Source organism: Carassius gibelio, chromosome A6 (genome assembly GCF_023724105.1).
Source record: "Carassius gibelio isolate Cgi1373 ecotype wild population from Czech Republic chromosome A6, carGib1.2-hapl.c, whole genome shotgun sequence".
NCBI classification, from domain to species: Eukaryota; Metazoa; Chordata; class Actinopteri; order Cypriniformes; family Cyprinidae; genus Carassius; species Carassius gibelio.
This window is the reverse complement of record NC_068376.1, coordinates 19,026,436-19,042,399: the sequence shown is the minus strand read 5'-3', so window position 1 is coordinate 19,042,399 and position 15,964 is coordinate 19,026,436. Positions and strand designations below refer to the sequence as shown.

The 15,964-nt window shown below is 38.0% G+C and overlaps 1 protein-coding gene across 1 annotated transcript; it reads right to left on the bottom strand.

Moving 5' to 3' along the window:
• Nucleotides 1-2,252: 2,252 nt before the first annotated feature.
• On the bottom strand, nt 2,253-13,538 carry LOC128015620 (cyclin-dependent kinase 6-like). The gene is made up of 4 exons (XM_052599631.1): nt 13,200-13,538; nt 7,676-7,726; nt 7,441-7,576; nt 2,253-6,664 (listed from the first exon to the last, which is right to left on the bottom strand). The coding sequence occupies exons 1-4, from the start codon at nt 13,361-13,363 to the stop codon at nt 6,515-6,517; spliced, it is 501 nt and encodes a 166-aa protein (XP_052455591.1). The 5' UTR covers nt 13,364-13,538; the 3' UTR covers nt 2,253-6,514.
• Nucleotides 13,539-15,964: the final 2,426 nt, after the last annotated feature.

The following is a 15,964-nucleotide window of genomic DNA, read 5'->3' as shown; positions in this document are numbered from 1 at the left end:
TCTTGAGTACCTCGTCTGTCTCTCCATCCAGTTTCTTCTTTTTCTTGGATGACTCCTTGAGACAAAGGACGTCAGGACAAATCTCTTCATTATCACCAGCTTTTACACTAATTTATCTCAGAACTGGAAATGAATATTAATAAAAACAAATCAACTTGGTTTCAGTTAAGCCAGATACTTCTTTAACTGGCAGGAACAATCTATTTAAAACGTGTCGTTTTTTCCCCTTGCAAAAAAAAAAAAAACTATAATCAGTCTAGACTTACATCATCTTCAGAGTCTGAGGAGGAATGAGAACTCGATGAGGAGGAGGAAGATGGGGAACGCTTGACCAAACACAACAAAAGCAGAATTTGGAGGGCCAGCCTATAGAGGGCCTGATGTTGGAGGGCCAGGATGGAAAGGCCTGATGTTGACGGGCCAGGCAGGAGGGGGTCTGATGTTGGAGGGCCAGACTGGAGAGGGCCTGATATTAGAGGCCCAGGGTGGAAAGGCCTTATGTTGGAGGGTCAGACTAGAGAGGGTCTGATGTTGGAGGGCCAGACTGGAGGGACCGATGTTGGAGGGTCAGACTGGAGGGACCGATGTTGGAGGGCCAGACTGGAGAGGTTCTGATGTTGGAGGGCCAGACTGGAGGGACCGATGTTGGAGGGTCAGACTGGAGGGACCGATGTTGGAGGGCCAGACTGGAGAGGTTCTGATGTTGGAGGGCCAGACTGGAGGGACCGATGTTGGAGGGTCAGACTGGAGGGACCGATGTTGGAGGGCCAGACTGGAGAGGTTCTGATGTTGGAGGGCCAGACTGGAGGGACCGATGTTGGAGGGTCAGACTGGAGGGACCGATGTTGGAGGGCCAGACTGGAGAGGTTCTGATGTTGGAGGGCCAGACTGGAGGGACCGATGTTGGAGGGTCAGACTGGAGGGACCGATGTTGGAGGGCCAGACTGGAGAGGTTCTGATGTTGGAGGGCCAGACTGGAGGGACCGATGTTGGAGGGCCAGACTGGAGAAGGTCTGATGTTGGAGGGTAGGACTGGAGAGAGACTACCTTTACTAACCACTCTATTATCAAGCTTGCCCATTTTTGCAGATTTTGCCTTAAACCTATAGGCCAAAATCTATTAAATCAGCCTTCTGTTTACGGTTGCTCGCCGTGCTCAACATGAACACTAGAGCGCGCCTTCATCTCTTTCCTGAGACTGTTACAGTTAACAAAAGATTTATATTTCAAGAGAATACATTTCTTTTAAATGTTGTACTTGTCAACTAATCCTGAAAAAAGTAGTGTTACAGGAAGTAGTGTTCCTGTAGCTCAACTGGTAGAGGGGTTGGGGGTTCGATTCCCTGGGAACACATGATATGTAAAAATTGATAGCCTGAATGCACTGTAAGTCGCTTTGGATAAAAGCGGCTGCTAAATGCATACATTTAATTTAATAAAAAAAAAAAAAAAAAAGAGTTTCCACAAACATTCCGAGCACAACAACTGTTTTCAACAGTGATGAGAAATGTTTCTTAAGCGGGTAAGTTATTCAGCATATTAAAATGATTTCTGAAGGATCATGTGACACTGAAGACGGGAATAACGGCTGCTGAAAATTCATTTATTAGGCTATTATTTTAAAATGTTATTTTAAAATGTAATGATATTTGACAACATTCTTTTATTTTTGGAGTCTTTATAGTCTAAATGCAGCCTTGGTGAGCATAAGAGACTTCAATTATTTTTAAATAACATGCACACACACACACACACACACACACACACATACACACAAATTACCGATCCCAAACTTTTGGTAGCGTGTCATAAAATGGCAAATTTTTGCCTGAACTTAAGTTTTTACAAGTGATTACTTGTTTGTACAACTATAAAAGCTATTGTTCTGTAGTATCTGATATGCTGCTAATATACAGCACCCCAGAAAAAAATAAAATAAAAGGGGGCATATGCACTTAAAAAGACTGGCCTGATTTTTCCACAATTTTGAGAGGAGGAAGTCCCATATTGTAGATTCTTCCCATTGCTACTAAAATGACTTGATATTTACTAATTTGATAGTTACTGTGGGATTTTATCATCATTTTATGATAGACGATACTTCTTCTGTAACACTTGCTGTGACCCAGGCTTTATCAAATTACCCATTTTATTTCAAGTAAAATAATAAAACAATTATCTATGTGGGAAGTTTGAGACTTAGAGAAGCGTTTTGTTCTCTCTCAACACAGAAGTCAATTTCACAACCCAGGTTTACACACTGGAATATTTATTTTACAAAAATACGAAAACATCAGGCAGATACAGATATAACACAAATGCGAAAGCAGCTTTTTTTTTCTCAATGGCAGCAAATTGGAATCTTTAGGTGGGCCAGTTTAATAAAACTCACACAGGAGCCAGAGCCTAAGACAAACATTAGCAGCAAAACCAGTCCAGATTTAAAAAAAGAAAAAAAAATTCCTACCACATCTCACTCACCCTTTTTTAAAGAAAAGAAGAAAACAAAACTAATATGGTCCTTTAAGGGCACAATGACCAACACACTCATTTCAATTTGGTTCTTGCAAAACTTTTTACAATTCTTTGCACTTTACTGACAACAGTAGCTGAATGAAATGAATATATCAACAAAGCATCTGCTTTAAATGAAAGAATGTGCTGTTTTAACAGAAAAACATAGCTTTAAAGAGATTAATTATGAACTGAATTTCAGTATTCCATCATAAAAAAGAAGATACATTCTACTTACTGTATGATTAACCATCATTGGACTAATCATAACTAGATGAACTTGACAAGACTTTTTAAACAAAATTAACGTCACATGCATGTGATCTACAGTACATCAACATGTGATTTCATTGCTTAAAAAATATAGATGCTAAAGCAGAAGAACGCAAACTGATTAAGCAACAGAAATACATACAGCTGAACAAGACTTTCAATCAAAGCGTTGAAAAAAAAAAAAGTTAAATTTTCATGTACACATTTTTCCATCCCCACATCTTACAACAATTGCTGACAACATAAAATGCCAAATAACAATTAAAAATATACACCACAGATTGGGTGCTTACAAAAAAAACGAACTATCCACTGTCTCCAGCCAATGTGTGGAAAAAAGAAAACCCTGACCAACACTTCCCACTTCTAATCAATGTGCACAGTTAAAAAATGGCTAAAGTTATCACTTTTAATGGTTACAGAAATCCACAAAACAAAGAGCAACAAATAAGAAATGTAAAGATATACATATTATGATTATAAAACAGAGATATATCATAGAACATCAGAAATCATTCCACTCGGTTTACATATTTTTTTTTTAAAGAATAAGTAGAATGAACCAAATACATTTGATGTAGTCTAAAGTGATATAACACTTGATTATCAATGAATAAAATATAACAAAGCTGCTGATAAAATAACATTAAAGAGTCGCATTAGAAAGGTAATAATTGACTTTCATTACACAGTGTCTGTGCAGCAGCTAAACAGAATGAAAACATTGTGCACATTGATTAGAATATGTATTCATGGTGGATGATTTAGCATATTACATTATTAGAATCTAATGGATCCAGCTTAATGATTTTTTAATTCAAAGTATTCTCTGTCTGGAGAACATTATAAATTATTTAAGTCATAATGGGAAGACATGTAAAACTGGTCAAATATAATACAAATGTAATGCAACAAAAAGAAACCAAAATATAATAATAGAATATTTCAAAAGACACTTTTATTGTTACTGTCCCTTTGGGAACAAGTTTGCCTAATTGATAACAGTTGTTCAAGTCTGCAGTGACACGAGGCGTAGCACCATTAGCTCATCGCTGTCCAATCACAAATTTGAGTATTATATTGACAGAATGCCTTCTGAAGCATTCCAGCCAACCAAACAAAAGACGAAATGTCAATAAATAAGAACAAAATGTAGGGAGCAAAACATTATGTACCAATCTCCAGCAATTTCAAGCAGTCTCAAACGTAATTCGCTTCAAATTTTCAAACAGATTTTGAAAACGACTAACTAAAGCAAATCATTTCAAACAAAAAAAAAAACAAAAAATAAAAAAGAAATCAACAACAGATTCCCTAAAGGAGAAAAAATCATGGGGAAAAGCACTGAGATGGACGAATATAAAAAGGTGCTATTTTTTCAGCATAACATCACGCAAAAATTCTTAATCCAACACTAACAAGAATGGGTCGTACATTCGAAAGCCTAACATTTAATACATTTAAAATGTTAAAACACTATGAAGCTCAAAAAACGGATTAGTTCTATTCAAGACCCACAAACGTAAAGGCATACGGTTACATTGGTTTACATCATTTGATATCTAATGCCCTCTGAAATCACCAGATCCAATCACAGACTTATCTAGAGGAGGGTAAAGCTGTGCCGGCGTAACGTCAGTTCAGTGGAGATGTTACAAATCATTGGTTAGACACTGATCAGAGAATATTTGTGAAATCAAACATGTTAACAGTACAAAAGTTGCCGCACGACAGTGAACTAACACAACAAATATAATATTAATATTATTAATAATAATATTGTATAAATACAAAAAGAACAATAAATGCTCAAATGACCAACTGTATGTTTCGTTACCTGTTCAAATTTATGGAAATGCAAGTGAACCATATAAATAACCCAATACTATTGTATCCAGATGGCACTGAGACCATAATCAATAACTGTGAACTTAATGATTCGACTAAAACCTGAACCCTGGTTGTATCTAAAACTAGTCATAAATAGACCTGAGCATGGAATGCGACAGAATGAGTTTACCGATCCTGAGAGAATGAATCAAGCATCAGTGCTTGAAGGGATTGTTCACCCAAAAATGAACATTCTTTCGTCATTTTCTCGCCCTTCATGTCTGCGGAACACAAAAAAGACATTTCGAGTCTCAGTGTTTGTTTTTGCCCATACAATGCAAATCAACGGTAACCAAATCTGATTGGCTGCCAACATTCCTCAAAATATCTCCTTTTGTGTTCCACTATAAGGTTTGGAGAGACATGAGGGTGAATGAAGTGAACTATCCCTTTAACTGTGTGAATGTTTTGTAGTACTGTGCCTGCCTATAACTCCTCATCAAACAGCTTCACCTGGGATCGTCCAGGCTAAATGCTAAATTCTGAAGCAGCGGCCTTCCTTCCCTCCACATGTTCGTCACACGCTAAACACGAAGGCACTGAAAGCAACCCATCTAACGGACTTGCACTTTTTGTGATGATCTATCCAGACAATTAAGTGAAACTGGAAATGGAAGGATGTAGCAATGCGTGTAAAGAAACGAACCTGGACTTAATCAATGGAGTCTACATTGGATTCTACATTACTCTCCGAGCCTGGAACGAATCTCACCTTGAACTTAACACTCACCAACTCTATAGCTACTTTTACTAGACTTTCATAACTACGCGCTAGCGCTTTCATACATGTATTTCTGTTATCCATCTCAGCTTGTTTCTGCTCTAAATCAAGCCTAAATTCAACATGCAACCCTGCGCGGGTCATCCTTCGACTACGTCTCGCCACTAAATCCCTGACGACAGGGTGCAGACTGTTTGGTATACATATCAACGAGTTTTCTACACCAACCTACACCTTCAAGTTCACTAAAATTAAGACATAACATGTCAACAATCAACACTGACATAATAAAATAAGTGAACGGGATGTGGAATTCATATTGAAGAAGAAAAAAAATACAAGTACATTATAATGTCAAGGAAATATGGTGTTAAATAGTGCTTCAAAGCGTTTGGTAGCTCCGTCCTGGACGATTCGGGTGACACCAGGATGTTTGCGACGAAATGCTATATTAAATAGAGCACTAGTGTCTGTGGTTATGCAGTCTTCAAAAAACGTCACACAAGGAGATGTGTCCACGCTCTCCAGCTTGAACTGCGAAGTAACAACGTGATGGGAAAACAATACAAAAAAAATCCTCCTGGCCTGTGACTGAGAGGACTTTGGAAGCTCAAAAAAAAGAGAAGGTAATTAGCGATTCTGTCTTAAGGTGTAAAATAAGAGGTTCCGCTCAACGGGCCTGAATTTGCAGTAGTTGTGGTTCTACTAGCTTAATCCATGTGAGTCAGACACGGTCCCACGTAAGACCTTGCTGTTTTATGGCAGTGATGTGCAGCTAAGACTCAATTTAGACCTTTAGATTGCATTGATGCAAACAGACAGACGATCCCTGGCAGTGTCATAATGCGGCTTCAGATACAAGAAGCACATTTTCCTCTGAGCAGACAAACTTCCTTTGAGGAAGGTGGGTGGGAGACGAGAGCAGCTTCTGATATTGTTTAACACATAATTCCAGGCAGCATTGTTGTTGATCCATGTTAGCTGGCAGTAGTGAGGGCAAAGACTTAACACGATCGACCAATAGTTGCGGTGATATTTTTGAAAGCAGCATGTAATGTTATGCTATGAAAGACTAGCTCCTAGGGGGTCTTTGTCAAGAGTTGGAACCACATCTTTTCAAGCAGCTCTCTCCTCCAGGGAGGGCTTTTGGCTGGGAAAGGGTTGAGCGTACAGGCTCTTGCTGGTGCTATCCAGACTCTGGAAGTATGGGTGAGACAGTGCATCGTAAGCTGATATCCTTCTGGAGGGGTTAAATGACAGGAAACGCTGTGCAGGGAGGAAACAAGAAGAAAAAAAAACAATAAGTAAACACAGTCTATGGTACTTTTATATCAAAGTCATGTGCTATCTGTGTCCCTTATATAAAATGACTTTTTTTAAACAACACACACAGACACTCTATATACTGTTATTAAATTTTTTTTTTTTTTACTGTATATACTGTATAAGTCAATTGTTACTATTTTATGGAATAACAGCATTAAGTTTAGGATAACACAATACAATTTATTTTACAATAAAATGTGAACCTGGAGCACAAAAGCAGTCTTAAGTCGCTGGGGTATATTTTTAGCAATAGCCAAAAAAAAAACATTGTATTGGTCAAACCTATCGATTTTTCTTTTATGCAAAAAATCATTAGGATATAAAGTAAATATAATGTTCCATGAAGATATTTTGTCAATTTAATTTAATTAGTAATGAAGGACTTCATTTGGACAATTTTAAAGGTGATTTTCTCAGTATCCTGAGTTTTTTTTACCCTCAGATTCCAGATTTTCAAATAGTTGTATCTCAGCCAAATATTGTCCTATCATAACAATCCATAAATCAATGGAAAACATATTTACTCCGCTTTCAGGTGATATATACATCTCAATAAAAAATTGACCCTTATGAGTGGTTTTGTTGTCCAGGGTCACATTTATTATTTACGTGATTAAATATATTAAACTGGAAAAACTATTGAGTACATAGAATGTCATTCTACAGTAGGTGTCAAGAAATGTCAAATATCTTCTATGTTGATATCTGCTACTTACAAGTAAAAGTGATTTGCCCAGCTCATCCATGTCAGGCACCAGGTCCTCTATTGGCTGGGGAGGACGAGGGGAAAAGGCACTCTGTGGCAAGCCCACCTCCTGTGGCCAGTCCTCTGGAGAAGGGACCCCCACCACACTGCAATATCATAATCAAAACAATCAGTTATTGCAATTTTAATTAAATCTCAGTGCAGCCTTATTAAACACAATTCTAACAATTTATTATTGTACTTACTCAAAAATCTTGCCTAACTGGTCAACATCAGAGTTCCCACGGAAAAGAGGTCTGAAGAAAGAGAAAGGAGAAAGATTGCAGTTAATTGCATGATTCCTTTTACAGCAATAATTAGACTTAAAAGGAAGTTTTGCATTTATAATAAAAAACTATAAACAAAAATAAATTTATGAATCTAAATGAAACTTAAATACTGAAATTAATAAATTAACCTAAATTGAATAAGTATAAAATGAAATTAATAATTTAATGAAAATAAAGATACTAAAACTAAAAAAAAAGAATAAAACATAATAAAATAATCTTGAATCAAAAAATTTAATCAATCAATAAAATACAATAACTAAATAAAGCTACCTCAAATAATGAGTAAATCGCTTCACATCATATTAAAGACTGCAGGGGCAGTCATAAAACAGAGGTTATGTGTTTAGATATGCCCTTAATTCTGCAATAATCATGAACAGTCTCCTGAGTCCTGCCTGTCTTCTATGAGTGAAGGCGGCAAAGAGAAAGAAAATCCTTATATCTTTCACTGTACAAATAAGGCCCTAAAGCCACATAACAGACATTGGTCCACTGTATGCGTGTTGTTTCCTGAGGCTGAGAAGATCTGAGGGCTTTTTCAGCACATGCTGGAGTCCACCCGCTTGCACCGCTGCTGGTGCCTGTGGCTTCAGTCCACTCAGGACACCCGTGGGCGGGCATGCTTCCCTTGGCATGCACACAAATTCCAGGAGCCACAAGCCCAGGCCTCAGTCTCCGAAACACACCACACAGAGTAAGAGAGCGGAAAAAAGCTATTCATCCCCACCGTCTGCTTTCACTCTCCACATACCTCTATGTGAGACAGCAAAAAATGACAGAACAGAAGCACAGAAATAAAGATGTGTTATGAGCTAAAATAAGCTCACTATCAAAGCGTTAGGTCTTTGACTAAACAGCAAAAACTGCACTCGTAATTCCCCCAGCTGCCACCAGATGTTGCCCAACAACAAGACAAGCACAACTGCTCTTTATTCACAAGCACATGGAGCCTCAACTTGATCTCAACTAGACAAAGAGCCAAAACCAGAAGTGAGCATGTGCACGTTTACTTACGCCTCCATGATGTTCAAACACCCTCAAGACTAATTTAAAGATTAGTGAGAAACAGACAGACAAACGTCTGCATATTTTTCAGAATGAAGAATGTGACGTGCACTTTTCAACTTACAGCTAGTATACAGAGGCGTCTTTGTGCGGCTAAGATGCTGAACATTCTTTGCAGGTGAGACGGACGCCTCGGATGCTCCCGACCCCTTTCACATTGAACCCGCTTGTTAAAAAGAAAATTGCCATTATCATGCCTTTCACATGCCGCATCAACTGCTGAAGCCCTCAAAGGCAAAATCAGTCCCGAGCAGTTAAATAAGACAAAAGCCGTTCTATTTTCTAACAGCGAGCGGTGGGGGAAAGATCTCACCTAAAGCAGTGTCATGCCAAAACAAGTATGGCTGAAAATCTCTAAAGCACATTCTGCCTTCCCTTGGGCAACTTGTTAGTCTCTGAATGAATTAGTGGCTTTTTGCACAAGGCAGACATTATGCCGGGGCAGAGGCTTCCTGAGTGAGTGGGCACAGGCAGGCACACACCAGGCCAGTACACGCAGTTGAGTCACGCTCCAAGTGCCAGTGTCTCTATCCACATTCCACCCGCTCGACCTCTGGAATGCATCGGTGTATCTGAATCGGTTAACGCTCGCTCGCCAGAAAAAGTGTGAGTAAATGACCAGTAATAGTGCCCACGATACAGAAAAGGAAAACTTTAGTTTATAACACCCTTGCAAGATTCTTGGAAAAGTGCTCTGTGTGTGTTCATGTTGGTTTCATGTGGTTCAGGAAAAACTTTTTAAGAGAAATGGCCATTAAATATAACCAACAATTCATCAATATTAAGCATTGACGGGTTATGGCACCATATTACTTTTAACAACCTGAACTAATAGACTTAAAACATGATAATAAAAATAATAATTTGTTTATGCCGAATTACTCAATACAAATAATTACAGTACTTAAAGTGATAGTTCACCTAAGAACAAAATTACCCCGCGATTTACTTATGCTACGTCATCCGCTGCAAAACCATTCTGTCTTGTCTCCGACTCTGAAAACTAGAAATTAATGTTTCACAAGTTTTAAATATGGATATTTTTCTTACACCGATGCATTACTTTGCTTGTAAAGGCCTTTATTACCCCTGGGAGCTGTGTGGAGCACTTTTTATGATAGATGGATGCACTTTTTTGGTCTTAAAAAGCTCAGCCCCCTTTCACTGCAATTATAATGCTTGGAAGAGTCAGGACATTTTTTAAAATAACTCTGTGTTCATCTGAAAGATGAAAGTCATATACACCTTGGATGGCTTGAGGGTGAGTAAATAATGGGGTCATTTTTTTTATTCTTGGGTGAACTATTCCTTTAATAATTAAATTAGCTTTGACTATGAATTTCAGTTTGGACTTCGATAGTACATTAACATATCATAAATATACATATTTGAGCTATTCAATTATGGTAAAAATCATATTCACTGTCATTTTGGTCAATACTGAGATTTTCTACCACAATTACTCACTGACTTTTGGAAACATGATGAATTTATTAAAAGTTTTTATTTATGTCTTTTTATTAATGGATTTTCTTGAAGTATAATCAAACTGAAAAATAAATAAATAAATGATTCTTATTCTTATTGTTATTTATATATTTTATGCAGTACATCTACTTTTTTGTGAGAGCAGCTTTAGGTTGTGAAAATAAGGACCTGAAAGACATCACACATTGACTCTTCACACAATATGCACAACCCTTGTAAAAGCGGAATGTTAAAAGCACTTTGTGTCATTCAGAAACACACTGACTGATCACTACATCCTTCCAGAGATACAGATACAGACTTGCATAAAGTATGTTAAACTTGCATTGTGAGCATCAAACAAGTATAGATCTTTTATAAAACTAACAAAACAACAGGTAAAATTTGTCAAAGGTCCACATTACACAGCCATCCCCAGTAAAACGGCGTCCTTTCGAGAGTTAAACTTCCTTCATAAACAAAGCCATTCAATATGTTGCTGGCTGAGGTGATCTACATCTTTATAACTCTCAGGTGAATCAAAATCCTCCATTACTGGAGTTGGCACGTACAGCGAGGTGCACTTCTTAGACATCAGAGGAGAAACCTGGTCCCAGGTGCCCTTTAATCTGCAACAGGTGGCCTTTTAAAAAGCATTCTTAATCACCTGCAGGAGGAGGAAAGGTGTGCTAGTAGCAGCAATAAAAGCCCCCCTTACCCTTCCACCCTCAGGCACTCATGGAGGCTTGCCAGAAGCCCAGCACAGTGGCGTTTTATGGCACATGGCTTTAGAAAGTGGAAACCAAACATTTGAATGGATATAACTACTGTTTTAGGGTTTCTATAGTAATTAACAAACGCAAAGCCATTATTTAAACATGTCGTCATGTGCATAAAACTAATCATAACTTTCCTATCTGAAAGTTTCCTATAAGATTATCGTATTAAGCACTGAGTCAGCTAATGTTTATCTACTTATCCTGTAAAGCAAACACCATCAATGGATGGCGGAAGGGGCGGACAGGTGGACCCGTTAGAATGTGAAACACAGGATGTGTGTTAAAGTGTGTCCGTGCTCGTGTGTCTGTGCTTTCCATTACAAATCTCCCTCTCTTCATCCGATTATGCACTTGTTATGGCGCGTCAGGAGAGAAAAACATCGGCCCACGCCATTCCCCCCAGCAACACGAGGAGGGGCCGTTAATTCAACATCATCAAAAGGGAGGAATGGAATGTGGCAACAAAGAATATACAAATATGAGCTTTTTCCTCGCACAAATCTTTTGAAAGCAGTGCCTTTTTGGCACTTAAAGGGATAATTCATCCAAAAATGAAAATTTGATGTTAATCTTCTTAGCCCCAGATCATCCAAGATGTAGGTGACTTTGTTTCTTTAGTAGAACACAAACGAAGATTTTTACCTGAAACCGTTGCAGTCTGTCAGTCTTATAATATAAGTGGATGGGAATTACGGCTAAAACATAAAATAAAAAAAAATAAAAAAAACATACACAAACAAAACCATCTATTTACTCAATGTCAGATCTGTTCGAACTCTCCTGAGCATGTCCTGTTGTGTGCATTCTTAGCACCAGGCTCCTGAGACATCTTCTTCTTCTTCTTGCTTTACGGCGGACTTATAAGTACATTACCACCACCTATATCTCAAATAGACTATTGACACTATCTACAATCTCAATTAGGAGTGTCAATGGTCCATTTGAGAGATAGGTGGTGGTAATGCACTTATAAGTCTGTGATCCGCCATAATGCAAGAAGAAGACGATGCCTCACGCACCTGCTGCTGAAAAAGCGCTCACTCAAGTGTCGCCAACATAGCGACTTTGTCGCTAGATTTAGCAACTACAGGCGTGGTTTAGCTACTTTCCATTGAAAGAAGCTGGCAACACTGCGCTCACTACTTGACAAGCTCAGGAGAGTTCTAACAGTTCGGACATTGCGTGAATCAGAGGTTAAAAAAATACATAAATACGGTTTAATTTCTTGCACAAACCGTTGATTTTGTGTCTTTACACATCAATGTATCGTCACGAGTTTGTGTATGTTTTTTTTTTTTTTTTTTACTGTATGTTTTAGCCGTGATTCCCATTCGCTTACATTATAAGACTGATAGACTGCGACGGTTTCAGGTAAAAATCTAAGCAGATAAACATCAAATTTTCTTTTTGGGTGAACTATCCCTTTAAGACAATTAGGATAGGTGACCAATTTAATAAGAGAAACTTCTTCCTGGGCATCATCAGTATTCTCACTGAAAATAAGAAATTAGTTCTTTGTAGAATTCTGAAGCATATGTAATGAATCTTAAGTTTTCTCTTTTAAGAACCTTAAAGAAATAGAATAATTTTAATGCACAACAAAGTTGGTGAGGTAAAAGCCACAAAGAAGGAACTGTTGAACCGTTAAATCCTGCTGTCACTGCATTGAGCAGCTTTAATAAACGTGTCAGTGCTGAGTTGAGCAGTTGGAAAGATTCGTTAAACCACACACAGATGAACGGATCAGGTCTGTTGTGCCTGTCACAACCACAGTGACAGTTTTTCTTTTTTTTAATGTCCGTTTTAATAACCTCAGCCTCCTGCAAAAATCAGATCAGATATAGTATGGACCTAAATAATAAATTTCTTCTAAATTACATTTTATCTTTTCACTTTCTGTTTTTTCTTTACCTTCTTTTTAATACCATACACATACAACCATAAAATACAATATAAAAATATAGTAATATAGTTTCTTAAAACGAATTCCATAACAAACATTATTTATAGACTCAAGGGAAACCAGAACTCTTATTGCTCCTTCAGTTAACTGAGCATCACCCATCAGAATCTTCTATTTTACTTAGTTTTACAGTCAGTTACACAGTGATACTGAGCAAACTTACCGCCGTCTGAACATCTCAGCAAAGATGCAGCCGACACTCCACAGATCCACAGGAGTAGCATAGCTGGACTGAAGCAGCACTTCAGGAGCACGATACCATAACGTCACCACCTGCACACACACACAAATAATTATTAGAAAAATAAGTACACCAGATATCCTCATTTACATGACCTTACTGGCCATCCTTGATGTGAACTGGTAAAAGACACTCATCTTTATATTCAGTGACTATTCTTTTAGGCATTGTATTACATAATTGTTTGGAATCACATCAGAATTAAACTGGCAATGTCCACACGAGCGCTTGTGCAGTCTCTATATTCTATCTCTACTTCAAAACTGACCTCACTGACCAAACAAATACATTCTACAGACTCAAGGAGGCCAGGAAGACTCAGTATGCAGGATACTGCTGTTAACAGCTACAGTAGGGAGAGCCTCCAGACAAAACTCAGTGACCCTGCTCTAGGGTGGACGGCTTCCAGGTGCTTTCCCTCCTCAGTGCACTCTCGCTTTCCTCCCAGTAGGCTCTGGGCCCAGAAACCCCCAGGCTTTTCAGCCAAATCAGTCAGGCTCGTGTTTGTAAGCAAAGCCTTGAGCGTATATCAGTGACTTGTATCCTGAAACGTGCAGTGCTCGAGGGTACGCCAGAGGAACTGAAGGAAAAAGTGTCATCCTTATGGCGAAACAGAATCAAACTGACATGAACTCTGTTTATTTTATTATAAGTGTAAGAAACATCAAGAACTAGTTCAATTCAATTTAGTTTACATCTATACTTATCTTACCATATACAGTAAAAAATAAAAACTACACGGTTTAACATCATACTATATGTAGTTTTATTGTAAAATACTGTCAAATATCTGGATTTTGAGAGTAAAGATTTACTGTTTTTGAACAGCTAAAACCTTGCATATTACATTTTAAGGTAAAAAAAAATCATTTAAAAATATACGGTACTTAATAAAATATACCGTATAATAAGCAACAATGTGCCATCCTGTAATAACTGAAACATTGTCACTGGATTTTTTATGGTGCATTTCTTGCAACCACAGCTGTCATTTATTTTATTTATTTTTTAAATCTGACAGGATATTTTTTTCAGTGTATAAAATGTATAGAATGTTCTTTCAATATAACATCTTAGGGTCTTTAAGCTACGGCCAACTACAAACACAACAGTGAATTAGATTAAACAAGGAGTACATCATCAGCTTCAATTGAATGCAAATCATTCTAATTCAGTATGCAAATCATTCTAATTCTAAAAGCCAATGACTCATTCATGTTATAATAGTTGCGGTGCAAAATATGTTCACGTTTTTCGTATGTATAACACACTATATTTAGTGAGGGGACCGCATGTAATGTGTCGAAGCGTTTTCGTTTAAGTCTTCCTGGTTTAGTGGAAATGGGGAGGAAGTTGAAGGTGAAATAAAAGGATGAAGCATTTTGGCCTCTTTGTTGCCATGTGACCACAGCAAAAGTACATAGCATATTCTAAAATAGATTCTTCTGGGGAATTTCACTTCATTAGGAAAGTGGTTTTCTATTTTTGACTTTTAGAAGTGCCAGATCACACACATATTGACTCAAAGCAGTTGACTCTGACTCAAATTCATTTACAAGCAAGCTTTAAAAAAGCACTAAACACTATGATAAAGGACAGTATAACGTTTATATTGGCTCATTTAAATTCCTCCTACAACACTGAACTCTAAAGACTTCAAAAAGCCCATTTTGATCGAGTCGAACAAGAACAACCTTTTCAGAATACCAGTCTGCAAGCCCAACCTGACTCTATCATCTTCAATCCAAATATTCGGTCTCAGCTGAGCTTGTTAACTGCACAGAAACACACTATAATAAGCTGCTGTCTTATCAAAATGTGCACTACCAAAGTAAAAGAAAAAAAACGCTGCTTGACTTCTAGGAAGAACCACATACAGCCACTAACTGATGCTCAAGCTGAAGTGTATCCGCTCCTATGACAGTGTTAATAAAAGGCCACACCGCAAGCAAACACACGCACTCACTGGCGCGCACAGCATCTCACTAGCTGGCTCCAGCTCAGCAAAGGTTAAGATAAACTGCAGTGATTAAACACTGTAAACCCCTTTAAAGTACAAGACGAACTGACTGATAGCACTTCAGCGTTATTGTAGCAAGGTGCATGATAAAACGCGACGCATTCTTAAAATGTCAGAATGCATGCAAGAGCCGTGGTTTTCTTCGATGTTTCTCTCATGGGTGACGCTCGAAGATGGCTACAGCTTGTGACATTTACCCACAGAGTTCCTCTGTTAATTCTGCGCATGCAACAGTCTGCATCATGACACCAATAGTAGCACACACAAGTGTACTCGCATCACCTCAGCTCACGTCAAACACGGAATGTATGTCAGCGGGGCTGTATCCTATGACTTCAAAGAACATGCATGTAGCTTCTGACGTAAATTAACGACGTTTCGCAGAAAAAGAACCGCTTTATCGTCATATTACCATTAATTAACCAACAGCACAGAGATACTACTGTACACGTAAGATGTAGCAAACTGAAAGCAAAGTTATGTAAGTCTTGGAAGATTTCATCTGAGATTTACTCATTTCATCCGGCAGCGGGTAACTAAATTAAAAAGTTCTACAAATCTATAAGCAGTATTTTTAGGTGCCTAAAGATGTTGCATACAGTAGACAACTTATTGGAAAAGCTTTTGCACAAATTGCTCAATGTGGTGCTGTTGAATTTCTGCTGTC